This window comes from Colletotrichum abscissum (assembly GCF_030869225.1).
Source record: "Colletotrichum abscissum strain IMI 504890 chromosome Unknown Scaffold_17.1, whole genome shotgun sequence".
In the NCBI taxonomy this organism is placed as follows: Eukaryota; Fungi; Ascomycota; class Sordariomycetes; order Glomerellales; family Glomerellaceae; genus Colletotrichum; species Colletotrichum abscissum.
In genome coordinates this window covers 235,218-251,573 of record NW_026850065.1, presented here as the reverse complement: position 1 = coordinate 251,573, position 16,356 = coordinate 235,218, and the positions used below count along the sequence as shown (strand labels likewise).

The 16,356-nt window shown below is 48.4% G+C and overlaps 6 protein-coding genes across 6 annotated transcripts; 2 read left to right on the top strand and 4 right to left on the bottom strand.

Annotated features, from left to right (window-relative positions):
* Nucleotides 1-458: 458 nt before the first annotated feature.
* CABS01_07738 (arylesterase) lies at nucleotides 459-881 on the bottom strand (the record flags this gene model as incomplete). The annotated part of the gene is made up of 1 exon (XM_060541100.1): nucleotides 459-881. The coding sequence occupies one exon, from the start codon at nucleotides 879-881 to the stop codon at nucleotides 459-461; it is 423 nt and encodes a 140-aa protein (XP_060402600.1).
* Nucleotides 882-2,717: 1,836 nt separating this feature from the next.
* Nucleotides 2,718-4,080, bottom strand: CABS01_07737 (uncharacterized protein; the record flags this gene model as incomplete). The annotated part of the gene is made up of 3 exons (XM_060541099.1): nucleotides 2,718-3,715; nucleotides 3,783-3,916; nucleotides 3,977-4,080. 3 exons carry the CDS (start codon nucleotides 4,078-4,080, stop codon nucleotides 2,718-2,720), a joined length of 1,236 nt encoding a protein of 411 aa, XP_060402599.1.
* A 1,784-nt stretch (nucleotides 4,081-5,864) lies between these two features.
* CABS01_07736 (uncharacterized protein) lies at nucleotides 5,865-6,169 on the top strand (the record flags this gene model as incomplete). Its single annotated transcript, XM_060541098.1, has 2 exons — nucleotides 5,865-5,943; nucleotides 6,006-6,169. The coding sequence occupies 2 exons, from the start codon at nucleotides 5,865-5,867 to the stop codon at nucleotides 6,167-6,169; spliced, it is 243 nt and encodes an 80-aa protein (XP_060402598.1).
* Nucleotides 6,170-9,143: 2,974 nt separating this feature from the next.
* On the bottom strand, nucleotides 9,144-9,893 carry CABS01_07735 (uncharacterized protein; the record flags this gene model as incomplete). Its single annotated transcript, XM_060541097.1, has 2 exons — nucleotides 9,144-9,664; nucleotides 9,803-9,893. The coding sequence occupies 2 exons, from the start codon at nucleotides 9,891-9,893 to the stop codon at nucleotides 9,144-9,146; spliced, it is 612 nt and encodes a 203-aa protein (XP_060402597.1).
* Nucleotides 9,894-10,418: 525 nt separating this feature from the next.
* CABS01_07734 (uncharacterized protein) lies at nucleotides 10,419-11,930 on the bottom strand (the record flags this gene model as incomplete). Its single annotated transcript, XM_060541096.1, has 3 exons — nucleotides 10,419-11,138; nucleotides 11,195-11,538; nucleotides 11,594-11,930. The coding sequence occupies 3 exons, from the start codon at nucleotides 11,928-11,930 to the stop codon at nucleotides 10,419-10,421; spliced, it is 1,401 nt and encodes a 466-aa protein (XP_060402596.1).
* A 2,099-nt stretch (nucleotides 11,931-14,029) lies between these two features.
* Nucleotides 14,030-15,794, top strand: CABS01_07733 (uncharacterized protein; the record flags this gene model as incomplete). The annotated part of the gene is made up of 4 exons (XM_060541095.1): nucleotides 14,030-14,296; nucleotides 14,695-15,082; nucleotides 15,178-15,438; nucleotides 15,511-15,794. The coding sequence occupies 4 exons, from the start codon at nucleotides 14,030-14,032 to the stop codon at nucleotides 15,792-15,794; spliced, it is 1,200 nt and encodes a 399-aa protein (XP_060402595.1).
* Between the last annotated feature and the right edge of the window lie 562 nt (nucleotides 15,795-16,356).

The following is a 16,356-nucleotide window of genomic DNA, read 5'->3' as shown; positions in this document are numbered from 1 at the left end:
GTTTGGGATGGAAGCCATCGGAGCTTTTGCAAAAAAGCGAATGGTGTTGGAGACTTTGGAAAGAGAGGGGCCAATAGCGTGTCACGGTCGCTCGAAGATACTCCAAGACCTGTTGGGGTCAAAACAGGGCCCGCCAGGGATACAGAGTCCGAGAATTTGCTTAGAAATGCCCAGCAGTGGAACGTCCAGTCAACTCCACTTGGGCCGTGTCGCAAAGCAAGAGCAGCCGTGTTTTTCCGTTGCCTTAAGATTTCATAGCCCAAGAGTACCAAGACCAAACCTTTGTGTTACTTACATCACGATTGTCATCTCCCAATGTGTCACCCCAACTTCACAACTCAGCAGTACGACTCCACCGAACAATCTTCGTGATTCGCTTGCAATGATTCTAGGCTGATCTATGAATGTTCTATTATGCTGCTTGTCTACCTGAATCTTGAACCCTGACGCCGATGCTATCAATGGATATGCTTGTTGATATACTCCAACACATAATTCGCAACCGTTTCCCATCCTTCTTGGAAGATAAGACCATGGCTCATGCCTCCGAACTCCTTGTATTTCACTGGCGCACGTCCCTTATATGCCTTAAACTCCTTCCTAACGGTTCTTGCTGTCACAATATGATCTTTCGAGGCTCCTATGAGTAATAAAGGTGCTCTATCCGGTTTGTCAAACTGGACGTAGTGAGGCGCCGCTTCTCCAGCTGTCACATTGGTCGCTAGTTGCCATAAGACCCGAGAATCTGCAGGTATGCAATACCGCTCCCATAATTTCTTGCTCTCCTCAGCGGTAACGAGGTTGCCGAAGCAGTAGTGGAAGTGACTCTCGGAGATCGGTACTGTCGCATCCGAATGCAGTGGGTGAGTGAAGATGGGCATCGCCGTTCTTATTGTGCTTGGTGAAATATAAATGATCCCCGCTGGTTGCGCAGGGCACACAGCGATTCCAAGTGCGCCAAGTCCTCGCGATAATAGTATTTGGGCGAACAGGCCGCCGAAAGAATGGCCAATGATGATAGGGGGTTCTGCAAGCTTCTTGATATATGTCTCGTAATGGTCTACAATGTCTTCGATTCGATGAAGGGATATCGGCTTCGGGTCCGCACAGATCTCTTCATGCGTTCGCCCGTCCACCCCCGGCCAACCCGGGGCGTGGACCTCGAATCCTTCTTTCTGGAAATATGGTATCCAATACTCCCATGAAAGAGGTGTCATCCACAAGCCGTGGATGAGCACGATGGGAGGCTTAAAAAAATCCATAAAAGTTTGGCTGAATTGCCAAGAAGCGTGTCTTTGAGATTAACATTGGGTCCATTCAGGGAGGTTGCTGGGAGTTTTATTGGTGATGCGCTTTGTGGCTGGCGTTGGTACATGACGTCAAGACTGTTGCGCAACGCGTCGTTGACAAAAGCCACGCTTTTGACGGCATGCCAAGCGCCCGCCCGTTATCCGAGGGTTCGGCGCAAACGGCTGCCTTCAAAAGTCCCTTAGTCGAAGTTTCCCGATCATCCAAACTATCTCGATCTGTTGGTTGTGTCTCTGATGTATTTCACGCTGAGCCGACGGGACCGGAGCATTTGCAATCGAGGATTCCCTGACCCAACCCAATCTACTCTTCAGCCACCAAACCGAACTTCGAATTCTTCCATTGACTGTGACTCTGTGAGAAGTTGTACGCATCCAAAGTGCAGATCTTGCGATCGGGTACCAATAAATATTCAAAAATAGCGACCGGCAATTTCCTCGTCAGCACTTTTACTCGTTACTGTACCGAAAGTGAGGCTTGGCCCTTGAGTTTCCTGTCATGCCGTCCGAACCAGTGCTGTCACATGAATTTGGGCACAAACACCAACGCTTGGCAGTGGCTCGTATCGGGAGGTTTCCAACTTTGTCGCTTTTCTCGGAAATAACACACGCTCCGACGACCCTTCGCAGCCAGTAACTCACATCACACAGTGACTATTGTAGCTCCGGCTGATAGTAGAATCAAGGCGAATCAAAACTCAAGGCGACTTACACCAGTCATTTTCGTAATGCCGGGCTACGGGCAGTCGGCAATCAATTACCGGCTTCAGCCAGGCGTACATCTGGCTGCCCTGCTTGTAGACTGCATGTAATATCTTCAAGGGCCCCAATTGTGAGCAATCCAGAACCACAGTCACCTTTAACCATATACACAAGTGACTACCTTATGGACTATTGGCTACCTCTAGGGCGAATGCTGTCTGAAAGGATTCTCAATCATTTAGCCCACGGTCTCTTCATGCAAATAAGTGGGCGTATGGCAGCCACGGCAGCGGTGGCCACGAGAGTTAATAATATGTTGATTTCAAATCAACCTCGTGGAGTAAAATCTCCAACTCGGATTAATTCTCGTTGGAGTCAGAATAGTATGTGCCTGATGTTGAAGTATGTGCCTTATAGATGTATGAGCCTGACTGTGGAAGTATGAGCCTGAATTGAAGTTTACGATGTTTGGCCCCACATGCATTTCCGGGCTACGGACTGTTGTTCCTCTACCCGTGGTCAATCGCTTTTCTTTTAGAGCGACCTTGACTGGTGTGACCTCTTAGGACCGATGAAAAGTGATCATAGAAATTGGTCTATGAGCCACTACGGATGGAATTGACAGTGAAGAGGACACAGAGGCTTTTAGATACTTTGATCGCAAGAAGTACTACATTCTGTTAACGCCATGTCTTTGGTTCGAAAACATTATTGTAATTCAACGAAAGTGCTTGTCGGTCGTAATCCCAACCCACTCTTTTCATATGCCATATCAATCATCTTCATCTGCTTGATCGAGTCTTCCTCAGTGATCCAGTAATGTGTCTCGCGCCCCTTGACCCGGTTGACAAACGCCTCGAGCTGATACCGGAATGACGACCACCAGTACTCGCCCAGATCCGGAAGCCCGTCCTCGACATCTTGAAACGTGTACGCTGTGTGCGAACTCGATTCTACCCACTTCTTGACTGTTTGACCGTTGACAACGTTGCGAATCTCATACGAGTCTTCAACATCAATCCGATGCCAGGCGACCGCGTGCATGAACCCATGGAGAGTGACCAACCGCGTGCGCGTCATCTCCTGAGTGTCCGGCAAATTCTTGTCGGGAACCACAACCTTCCTATGTGTAACTCTGGCTTCAGAAGGCTTCCAGAGAGCAGGGCCCTTCACAGTGGTGGTGGCATATCCAGTCCCGTTGGGAAATTGAAATCTGGCCTTGAAAGTGTAGTCGCACTGTTTGCAGTCGCCATCGTCAAAGACTGTAGTATCGCATTCGAGACACTCTTCAGGCTCTTGGCCAAAGATCATGCGCATGACTCCAAAGTTGTACGTTCCGAGTGCCATGATACTGCCGCCTCCAAGATGGTATTTGTGGTTTAGGTTATCCGCCGCAGTGAACCAGGCGGGTGCCATGCTGTCTGTGTGAACGTGAATGACGTCGGCAGGAGTAACAAAAGTCATGAATTTGTGCAGTGCGGGATGGAATTTGTTGTGCATAGCTTCCAGCAAGACCCTCGGGCTTGGGTGTGCTGACGACAGTTCTGGCATATTGAAAAGGATATCGGCCTCAATCGCGTTATCAACCGACGGCTTTTCGACCAAAACATGTTTTCCAGCTCGTATTGCTCGTGTAGACCACTCATAATGCAAGGCGTTTGGCAAGGGCACAAAAATGGCGTCGATATTTGGGTCATCGAGGATTTCTTCAAGAGTGGTTAGAGTCACTTGGCTCATAGGATATCGACATCGAGTGTCTGGAACTCGATATACCTTGATAAGTGTCCCTGACCTCGGGGATACCATGCTTCTTAGCAAATTCCTCAGCGCGAGAACGATCTCTGGCAGCAATGGCCTGGACGATGACTTCTGGGTGTGACAAAGCCGGTGTAATCAATGCCATAGACCTTGTAAATTTCAGATTATTACGAAATGTTCTTTGACATCGGGCTACCGATTATACTCACACGATTTTGGCAGCACTCAGAACTCCAACTTTCATTGCACCGTCTGTCTTCTTTACTACAGGCGGGTTGAATGCCTTGTAAACACGGATTGGAAGTAGTGCCATCTCAGCGACTCCGGTGATAGTTTCCAGTCATGAACCCGAAGGATGATGAACGTACGAATGGTTGAGAACATATAGGCCGAGTCAACGAAAGACATTGAACCAACTCACGTACTTAGTTACTTATGATCATTGAACCAATTTTATTTTTCTGCCTGGAGCCCAAGATTCGCCGCCAACTTCCGGGTGAGGACGGATGTATTCTTTAGCGCTGTCAGCAATGCACAGCCCCAAGGTCACATCGTTGGAGCACTCCTACATACAGTCAGCAGCATTCGGAACGAGGAGCGATCGGCAGATTGTCCCACATCATCTCCAAAAAAGAAGTTCAAAATGTGAGGGCTCCGCTCGATCTTCTCGAGTCTGCTTCCCGGCGTAGCTCTGACTGCAGCGGACGAGCGGTGCAGAGCTCGCGAACACTTTGCAATACAGACGATGGCAAGCTTCATGAGCCGGATTCGCGGAGGGGAGGCCGATGCCTTCTATTCCCTGCAAAGCAATCTGCAAGTCCCTCGTCGGACGTTGCTGAGGGAGTTTTGCATGATCAGGGCAATTCCGCTACCTCCCAGGATACTCTATACCCACCCTGCACGGGAAGCAATCTGAGACTTAACAATCTCTTCAGTAGGCACACATGAAGTATACGAGAATGTGCTGTATAAAAGTGTCCACATCCTACAATCTTGTTCCACATTGTTTTCATATCTTGGCCAAAGCTAAATCTTACTCATCCTAGCTTAAGAAAGCACGGAGAGTTACAGCACATTTACTTCGATAGGGCATCGCATATGGCAGTATCCTTGCGTATCATCAATCTACCAATACCAAGGCATAATAGCCCGTCTCTCTATTATGGGTGTCCTGTTCAGCCCGACCCTACGTAATCACTATCAATAATACCATCATATGGAAGATTGATCTCCCTTAGCATCGGAACCCGGGTCGGCCTGCCTTCACGCTGTCCTCCTATATTTGACCTAAAAGGTGTATTACAAGGGCGCACCCGAATATGAAGGTGAGAGGGATTTCATTCGAATTTCAGAAAGAGACTCTTCTCCTTTCGGAAGAAACGCTCTTTGCGTAGCACCGGAACTATTCCAGATATTTCATGCATTCGGTTCAAGGGAAGATGAAGAGTTCGACAAGGGATGTTTTCTGACTACCTTAACACAAAGATACAGGCAATATCACTAATGAAGGATGTAAAAGATCCAGTTTCCAAATTTACTCGTAGTCAATCACAATAGCTTTAGGCCTAGTAGTTAGAGCGAAGGATGAGCCGGGCATCCCAACCGGCTACAGGTACGTTAAGAGCGGCCTGGCACTTCATAACCTCCACGGTACTAGTAACCTGAGGTCCAGGTGTCCGCAGGTCAGGAGGTGAACGGGTCAGAAGTCAACCGGACATCCGAAGCATACCTCCCAGTTGGCGTAGAACTATGAGTCGGCAAATTGATTCGATGATTGCGAGCTACCCCTCATTTCCGTGGCAATGGCATCTAAGGTCCAGTCCCATTGCAGATGATTGAAACAAATCCAATGGGACGAACGAATCGGATAAGTTGGAGATGAACCTTCTTTCCCCAGGCTTTGCTGCCAGGCAGGCCAAGGTCCCTACCGTGTCTTTGTAATCGGACAACATAAAGACCGAGTTACCCCTCTTCTGGACATTGGTGATAGGATCGATCTTTCTTCGTACATGATAGATTCGACGTCCATTTACTGTAACTGACCCAATTCCTATACATTCAAAGTGCATTAAAGAGTTCTTCTGTACGACGACAACAATGGCACCTTCCGCGACTGAAAAGGCACAAGCCAAGTTCTTTGCCATCCTGGAAGATCCCCGACGTTATGACTCTTCAAGTTTGTCGCCCCAGCTTAGAATTGAGACCAACGCAGGATCAGAACTGACTTCGAGACTGAAGACTCTAAGAACAGGGTCATGATAACGCGAACACCGTCCAGTGGTTCCGATTTGACCAACAACATGACTGGTCGTCGTGGTAGCGCCAGCAGTCAAGGCTCTGCCACTGACCAACATCATCTTCGAAATAGACTCAAGACCTGGCTCTATCCCGGAGCGGTTTGATACAATTCGTCAAATCTTCCTATTTTCAAACGCGCTATAATTATTGGAGACGCCAGACTGGACATCCGTCTCTGCGTTGTCTGGTGTTGGCGTTTTGCGTCAACTTTCCCAAACCGTTTTCTGGGTCTCTCGGGGATACTGGAATGATCGCAGATTGCCTGGAGTATAACTTGTTTCAAGAATGGTATTATACTGTTTATGTCCTCTATTATTTTGGAATGTAACAATTTGTCTAGGATAAGAATTTATGAATGAGTTCTGATCGAAAGACCTCTCATTGTTTATCTGTTCACTATTTACCAAGTCTTCGTTGGGCTTGAGGAATGAAATGAAGGCATGATAAAATGAATGCCGTAACCATGATCGCTGACACGAGACACAAATCTTCTAAATCCGTGACGGCTTGCGAAATACTTCTTCAGATGTATACAGCCGAGCAAAACTTCCAGTAGTTTCCCATGTGGCCATGTATTATCCGTCTACAAGCTATTCCACACAGCGTGTAATCAAGGACGCAGTGAGCCGGCATGACGCAGGGGAACATTGCGTTGAGGAATTACCTAGCCCCATAAGCAAGCTTAAGAGAAAAATAAATAATCATGTATTTCTCTCGTGCAAGATTCAAACGAGGTGTTCTGACGGCGTGCAAAGACCAATCAAATCTGTTTGGTTTCATTCATCATCGCTTCTAACCAGACGGCTTTCTCGGTCCCAGCCTCGCAAGCAACTTCGATAGAATGTTCTCTTTGGAGTATTCAAGATCTCTTATATGCCACAGAAGCAGGAACACAAGTTCGATGGCAACCATTTCTCGTTGTGGGTCCCGACTATGAGGCAAAAGCAGAACTCACTCACTGTGGTCAACCGGATGGTGGGAATGACCTCCAGCGTGGTGATAGACTGCCATAATATGTGATTCCGTTTCTTCACCGTGGTTCCTTTGATTGGCCTCCGTCAAATGGTAGCAGAGTGAGCCGACATCTTGAGGTCGTAGCTGCCACTGCATTCCAGGGTGATCATCTGATGTCATGTTGAGGGCTGGGTATTGTCTAGACCTTGACAGAGAAGGCTCATTTCTCCCATTGAAAAAGGTGGAAGTAGGGATGCAAGAACATGAACGTTGCCCAGACCAGGTACTTCAAGTGCTGATTCTCCCTGCTGTTCATTGGGAAGAGTTCTCAAGACACTCATCAGTCCTTCAATTTGTTTACGTGAGAGTGAGCTGGATTTTCTCTTTCCATTGTGATGGCATAATTATTATCAAGAACCACGCTTCCTTGATGGACTGTAACGAGATTTTGATTAGGCGCCACGTCGAGGAAGAATTCGACATTGGAATCCATCCCGTCGCCTTCAGGTCGGCGCATGAACATCATGTTGATTTTGTACATGCTAGATCCCATGGAACCGCCTTAAACAGCCTCATTATAGATATTTTTGATATCGTAAACTGGTAGGTGTGTCACTGTGCTGGTATGTCTTGGGAAGAAGAGAATCCGAGAGAGCCCTGCCGCTGGAAGAGGAACTCTCCTCTCTCTAGTTTGGTCGAGACTTTGGGATGCAATTGGTTCGAGATTGTAAGGAAGAGGTTTGTACAGACTGTGGAGACTGTCGTTACTCTCCATGTGAGCCGGTATGTGCCAACAATAGGGATCGGTTGGTCGACACATTTCAAAACCGAACGACGGAGGTGAACGCGACTGGGTTCGGAGGACGTTAAAGTAGATATGACATTTCCAAATGAATTCACGAGGACACTGGACAACTGAATTTAAAGGATTGGGGACATATTTATTAGGACTTCGCTAAAATCCTCCTCTACTTCACTCGATTTGCGTGTTGCGACTAGCTTGAGCCTATGCCGTCGCAGATTGAGCCTTCCCACCTAACTTTGAGTCTTACCGGTATAGCATCCTCCAGCTGCGACGGTGGAGTCTCCGAATACGTGAACAAATCCGGACAACAATTCCCAGACGAGTGTATGTCGCACAATGGATATCAACGCCGGCGATCGAGCCCTAGCTTCAAGTCGTGCTCAAACTTTGTGCGACACTTGCATTGTCAAGATTCACGTGCGCCGAGAAGTTCGAGGATTATCAACCCGCTGGCTGGTTGTCTAACCTAAAAGGGTACATGCTTCAACCGCTCCCCTTGACCGCTACCTAGGCCCCGAACTGGGGTTATCTTAGTATCTTAGATACAGTCCAACTCGAGACTCATTTGTTGGACTTATTTTCATTGCATTAGTTCGGACGCAATCCCGCCTTGAACCTTAACTGTTGATGGTGTAATTCATAGGACCACGTCGTTGCGGCTGTGACCCCGACTCTGGGATTTGAAACCCTGTATGCAGCCACACTAGTCTAGTACGTGAAGGTAGACAGCTATCATTCATCGGATCCTGACCCAGCTCCATGGTCAGGAAGTAGGTACTTTTGTAGGGTACCACGACGGGAAGAACTCTGCGTTGGTTTTGGCTACAGACAAGATGGCCGCTCCGATCATCGATGAGCCACGTTCATTCTCATAGGGTTGCGTGCGGCATACATTAACCGGTACATCGGTCACAGATCTACAATTGCACAGGAATCCCTTTCTACGAGCGATTCCTCGGCAGTGTCCCAGCCGGTATCTGTTCCGATGCGGCACGGCGTTTGCACACCTTCACAGGAGGATTCGACTTTTTTAGACCTCGCTGCCTATTGTGCATGCAAGCATAGCAGATCTTACCACCCAGTTCTACATAAGACAAGCACATCATGCATCTTTGTCACTTCAAAGTACTTCACCCAAACGGAGGTCATGTCCGTATTAATACAGCACATCTGGAGGATTCGCATTTCCATAAGGATGGTGGCATCACACAGGGAGTATGGTTCGGGCTCCCATACACTAAGCAACCTTTCAACGATGATCATCTTTCGCATGGTAACAAATCGGCCTTTTGCCATGGCACATCCGGCATTCGTTTAGTCTACTGACTCCACTGCACCTTGAACTGGGCAAACTCGACTTTCAGCCCATCCTTGGCGTCCTTATCCGGTCTCGCAGCCAGCGGACTGACATCCAAGACCCAGTCACCCTCATTCTCGTCCGCAAAGATCCAACAAATTTTCCTCAGAGGGATTCTCTTTTTGATGTTTCCGTCTTTATCCAGCAACAGGTGGTGTACCCAAGCATTTTTACCTTGGGGACCTCCGTCCCGGAAGACCTCAATTGTCACGCTCTTATTGTCCTCGCCATCCCCTAGGGTCAAGGGATAGAGGCCCCAGTCGGCATACCGGTCACAGGTGACTGTGCTCAAGTGAGGCTGGCCATCATATAGCTCGATTCCGGTCTTGATCCATTTACTGTTTGGAGGCGCTGCCTCTGAGGCTAGTCTCGGCACAAGAAGCACACCAGATTGGTCGTATGAGTGGGCCCAGGGCGCCGAGAAACTGACGCGAACTGAAAGGAAGTTCTTCAGGGGGCCAGTGCTGGTATGGATATTTGGGACTATGAATCGTCAGTGCATGTGGCAAGTGTCACAATATGAAAAATAGCTAGTGGAGAGGTCCGAATTTGATTCTAGGCGGCAGGCCGAGACCCAAGAAATGAAGAGGTTGAGGTGGCATGTATGTTACATGTACTTACTGTTCCATGCGTTGTGTCCGGGCTTTCTCCAGATATCAGTCCCGGGATCCGCCTCAACGGTGAACAGCGTTGTATTATCCAGAGATGCCATATTCGGTAAAAGGACCAGGCTAGTAATTTGTGTGTTTTGGGTGAATGTGAGTGCAGGTGTGCATGGGGGTGAGTGAGCTGACCTCTATTTATTCTTTAAATGCCCTGCGTTGCACCGATTTCTTATCAAGCATAACAAGCCCCTTACACCATTTCCTAATGGCTCGAGGGTGGCCTAAATTAGCCCCGCGCGGGGCATGAGCTGATTGCGTTCTCGGTCAGCCCTACTGACCCCAGTCCAAGCCAAGGCCTTCAGCAGACACTAGCTAGGCTCAATGAGGCCGAATAAGGGTCGATCTGTAGCATCCTGGTCGTGGACTATTTGACCTGAAGAGCTCAATCAAAGTTTTGTTCTATCTAATCTATGTGGTTTTGTGCGTGGTGATCGTATCCGATTCAATGTGAGTTGGCTTGACAGACTGTCTTGACATGAAATGCAGGAGAAACGATAGAAAGGAAAGGAAAATAGAAAACTAGTGAGAGACCAGTACAACCATAGAACGTAACTCTTGATCGCCCATCATGCTCAAATCTGCCCTTTTGCTCTCATCTCGTCAAAAACACTGTCCACAACTCGCTTGGCACGACAAACGATCTCCTCCACATCCGTGGGGGTGACGGTGAAGGGCGGGGCAAGAAGAAAGTGATCTCCGTTCCAACCATCGGCGCAGCCCGTGGAGGAAAAGAGGCAAACATCGTAGCCCTTCTCAAGTCCACGAAGACGCATACGGCGAGCAAGATTCAAGGAAGGGTCCAGGGGCGCCTTTGTAGTCTTGTCTGCCACAAACTCAATGCACCAAAACATGCCGCGGCCGCGAACATCGCCAACGTGGGGATGGTCTTTGAATGCCTGACGAAGGAGGTGCCCAAATAGGATGCCCATGAGACGCGCGTTGCGAACAAGGTGCTTCTCCTTGATGATGCGCTGCACCTCGACGGCAGCGACAACGTTGAGCGGGTGACATTGGTACGTTTGTCCGTGCTGAAAGGAGGCGCTACCCTGCTTGAGGCCCTCGATGACGCGTTCATGAATGAGAATGGCAGAGATTGTGCCATATCCAGCTGCGAGTCCCTTGCCCACGGCCTGAATGTCAGGAACGACATTGTCATGTTGCCAGGCGTGCATGTAGCCAGTTCGCCCGAGACCGCACATGACCTCGTCAAAGATGATGAGAGCACCATGACGATGACAAACATCTTTCATAGCCTGCAGATATCCGGGCAAAGCTGTGACGCATCCGAGGGCCTGGGAAATTTAGCAAGAGAACTAAGAAGAAACAGACCAGGCTGAGTATAGCTTACAGTGCCTACCATCGGTTCGATAATGAAGGCGCACACATTGTCTGGGCCTAATCTCTGGAACTCGCCCTCCAGCTCAAGAGCCAATCGCTCTACATACTCCTCAACCGATTCAGCACTTTCTAGCTCTCTGTAGGGATGGCAAGGAGACACATGGGAAACATTGTCAGCCAGGACGTCCATGAAAGGCTCTTTACGGGCCTTCAAGTCGCCAACGGCCAAAGTGCCCAGAGTACAGCCGTGCCAGGAGCTCTCCCTGGCGATGAATTTGGTACGAGGAGCTTTGGGATCTTTCTCAAGGAAGTATTGCCGAGCAAGCTTCAAAGCTCCCTCGACCGCCTCGGAGCCTGCCCAAAGTATCAGTTTTCGGTCTTATGAACTCTGTCAAAGTCTTGTTCTTACCAGATCCTAGGAGGCACGCTCTCGACAACTGACCATTGGTCGACTTAACCAGAATATCGGCAAGCTCATGAGAAGGATCATTCTGGAAGTAGCCTGGGTGAGCATAAGTGAACTTGTTGAGCTGCTTGATGATGGCGCTCTTGACTCGCTCGTTGCCATGACCGATGGCAGAGACTGCTGCTCCACCAGTGGAGTCGAGAATCTTTTGGCCATTCTTCAGGGTGAAGTAGAGTCCATCGGCATATTCAACTGTAGGAGCTGAGGAAGGGTAAACGCTCTGATAAAAGAGCGAGTTCTCTGCGGGAACAAGGTCATCGGCGATTGCGAGGGAGCCCATGATAAGCTTTGGGGGTATGGTATTAAATCAAGGTAAAATTGATACGGATGCAGATGAAAGATTGTAATGTCTGGGTCGGTGGGAGAAAGAAAAAAACCGGCTTCGGAGATGCGATTTCTTGTGAACTAAATAGTCTGAAATGAAAATTTGAGAAGACGTATCCAGAGTAATCCCGAACTCCGTCTGTATTAGATATGCCAACCAATTTCTCGACCCCCGAGTCCGCTCCGAGCTGCTGTGATTGAAATGCCGCAAGCAGGGGATGTTCCATCTTCCATGAAACTTCGTACTGCATTTTAGGCAGCTGCCTACATCCAACCATGTTCCACTAACCATCTAGAGACATAGATGGTACTTTGATGGTGACTATCTGATTGTCGAAGAAGTCCTCCTCGTTTGACAATCACGAAAATTTGAAATCAATTTGTCATTTCATGGATGCCTCGTCTCCAACTCTCATGTCTGGAGTAGGCTGTTGCCGCTGTTGACTAAAGTAGTTGCTTATGACCTATACGAACTTGTGTAACAATGACAACTCTCATATTCTGGGCAAATGTCTCCAAATCCCATTAGTAGGGCTTAGCAAACTTACGTGGAAACAATATCTGACCTTAACCGCCAGTGTGAGATGACCAAGTAAGTAAGTACGTATACCTAACTCTCCACTATTGGCGCAAGTGCAAATGAGGAGCAAATTGATATTCTTTCTTGAAATTCGTCACCAAGTACCCTGGAATCTCTCAACCTTGGAAGCTTCGCAAACAAGTGAGAAAGCGGCGAATCTCCGTAAGCCATCCTACAGTCCCATTTGGGAAGGCAGGACAGCTATAGTGCTGACGCATTAGACACACACCCATTGCTCATCTCACAGGTGGAAAGCCCTTTTCGGAGACTTTTGATTCAAGATCAACTAGAAGGCTTTGAAACCACAGTTGAAGTAGGCATGGTGTCTTGCTCGAGCAGTGTTGAGGCATAATAGACCCTAGAGGAAGGTAACCCATCCGGGGGCGACATCAGTATCAACTGACAAGGCAGTAATACAGTGGATCAAATGTCTAGGATTCGATCCGCATGTACCTCCCAAGACCAAAACCAATACACACCGCAAAGCATGGCAGTAATTGTAGCAGGGCTACGATAGCCGCCAAGTATGCGGCTCACCTAATTTCGTAATGGCATTTCACCATGGTCAGTAATCAGCCACTAATGACGCGAGTTTCGGGCACATCCACGTGCCCGATGGTCCCGGGTTCCCCGTTGTGAACCTTGCATCCCACTCCCACGGGGATGGGTCTCCGGCGTTAAGGGTGGTCCTTGATGACAGTCAGACAGATATTACAACTCTTACTCAACTGGGAATCGGAACTCCCATTCAGGGTCCACACTTATACGCACTGTACCTGGAACTGATAGCAGGCATGCACGTCAGATGCAACGTGAAGATCGAAGTCATTAAGGATCCATGTTTGTGCAAGGAGCGGCCCAATGTCGAAGCGCGCTGTAGAAAGATAGCTTCTTGGAGGCTCTGCATCTGTGTTTCATTTAGGAATACTACATAGCCATCCGGATGCAACCCTCCTTCGGGTAATGAACACACGCAAGGTTACCGTGGATCTCATAGATCCTTCCTTTACAAAAGATCCTGCACAAGTATCATATCTGCCTCGAAAGCTTATCACGTTCGTTACCTTGTGACTGGGACTGGTTTTCTCTTACCTATTTAGGCAAATATCTTGACCTTGTTCCTCATACGAGCCACCCCAAAAGAGCCCCAGTTGTATACTTTTGATGCTAGACCATTCGAGGTCACTTTGAGCGAGTCATTCTCGATGAAGCACACCTCTCGAATTTAGGTGTGTTAAGCGGTCACATCTGGCCTTTGTCCTATCATATCTACGCTGACATAGCTTCGTCATCGCCATTCAGGTAGCACAACCAAGAAGGTTCTTCATCGTTGTTACTGTCTAACCACGTCTCCCACGTCTTGTTCTTCATTCACTTTCAATCAATCTCGTTTGCAAAACTTATCATACACTTGTTCAGAAATCTCTGTGCTGTCGTTTCCTCACAAGTCTTTACTAAGAGAGCTCTACAGAGTCATGGCAAGCATCATTGCGACCGCAGCTACGCCAGTCGGTGCCGCGGCTGAGATCCAGCCCGTGTCGAACTTTATTCAGCACGACGAAGAAAAGGCTCGTCGGGCTGCTGCAAATGGGGAGCATGGAACAAGTAATGACAGCCCATCTACCATTTCTGACAACGTTTACGCCGTGCAACGATGGAACTCACCCCCGATTAACACGTATCGAACCGCTGCAACGTTCTGGTCGTTTGTCGTGGTAGGAATGAACGATGGCTCTTATGGTGTAAGTCCGAGACTTCCATCTTTAATCCCTAAAATCTATGAAGATCAAATTACTCACAAATCAGGCTTTGGTTCCTCTGGTAATTCAAAAAGTCTATCCCTTCGCCCAGTAAAGCAAATCTCACTCACAATGGCTTTAGCTAGAAACTTACTATGATTTGAACCATACCGTGGTTTCCCTAATCTTTCTTTCTCCCTTTGTAGGATATGCCATTGCATCTGCAGTGAACAATCTCATGCATGTTCACTTTGGCCAAAGAGGTGTAGCATGTATTGCTCCCCTGTGCCATTTGATTCCGTATCTAACTTTCTCGTTTCACCCACCCTATCCTGTTCTCGTAAGTCAATGGATCTCTGCAACTACCAATTGACCAGCTAATGATTGGACTCGACATGTAGGTTGCCCTGTTTGTTCTCGTAGGCATGGGCAATGGATTAGCAGACGCTGCTTGGTGTTCCTTCATAGGGCAAATGGCGAACTCGCATGAAATGTCCGGCATTTTGCAAGCCTGCTACGCTCTTGGAGCAACCATAGCTCCCCTGATAGCTACTGCTCTCTCTGCGGAAGGTCAACCAGGCTGGTTTGCGTTCTACTACGTCATGGCTGCGGCCTCGGTGGTTGAGTTTGTCACTCTCACTGCTACATTCTGGACTCAGACAGGCGCTGTATACTTGTCCGAGAACCCGACCGAGTCTGGAGGCAAGTCAGGCCGGACCCGCCAAGCTTTGAAGAATAAACTATCGTGGATCTTCGCATTCTTTGTCTTCGGGTACTGCGGTGCTGAAGGTAAGTTTTCTGATCCTGTTCTCTCTGAGTCAATCATTGATATCCCTTGGTTGTCAACGTCAAACATAGCTGACCAAAACTTCTGGACTTTGTAGTTGCACTCGGCGGATGGATAGTTGTCTTCATGACTCGCATTCGCGGCGCCACCTCGGTCACTGGCGGAGCAGTAGCAACCGGCTTCTGGGGCGGCATGACGGCTGGCCGTCTCTTTTTGTCTTTGGTAACGATTCGCCTTGGAGAATTCTGGGCCATGTTTCTTTATCTCGGTGTGACTATTGTGCTAGAACTCATCTTCTGGCTGGTGCCCAATCTTGTCGTGAGCGCAGTGGCAGCAGCACTAATTGGTGTGGCCATGGGTAAGTCAACCTACAATAGTTCCAGGGCCATGTACAAAACGTGAAGATTACGGACTGACTGTAGTATTGTAGGCCCAATGTATCCGGTGGCAGTGGTTCTCATCACCAAAGTTATGCCTCGCTCGCTTCATGTCGGCACCATTGGGTTCGCCGCCGCTTTTGGTGGATCAGGAGGAGCTATCTTGCCATTTGCGGTTGGAGCTATAGCACAGGCAAAAGGTGTGCAAACTCTTCAGCCAATTGTGCTTGCCATCTGTGTCGTTCTCGGCCTTTTGTGGATATTACTTCCTCGACAGCCAAGACAAAACAAGGACACAAGCGGAGAAGAGAGTTCGGGCCCTGCGGGCGACAACTAGGAGGAGCCGGTATCCGCAGATAGACGCACAACCTTATTTGGGACTTCACATATAGCCTTGTTCACCGTAGGGGATCAACTTCAGATGAGGAAGGTGTACAATTTGACAGACTTTAGCGCTTGTCGAGTATGAAGGGCAAATAAAAATGGATCAAGATGGACATGTAGTCACTCATCCACTTTATCACCCAAAATCTAGGTGACGGTGCACACTCGCAGTAATTCCCCTCAAGGTAGCGTTTTCCTTGTTTATTGGGATTGGGTTTCCTTCTTGACTTGATGCTACCGTAACCGCCTTGATCATGCACCCACTTGTCTTCCTGTTTGCTTCACGACATCACGGCAAATTAGTCGCTCAAAGTCGGCTTTCTTTTTCGCACATGGGTAGCTTGATTTTCCTGCAGCAACAACGTCTTTGTGATACGTCACAAATCAAACATGGATAAAGAATAAAAGTTGTGGAACGCCACGCTTGGAGTTCAATTTGATACCGGAAAAGAATGTTTGATTCATGACACGCTGACAGATTCCCTTACAGCCGTTTATTTATCTCCGGGAACGTC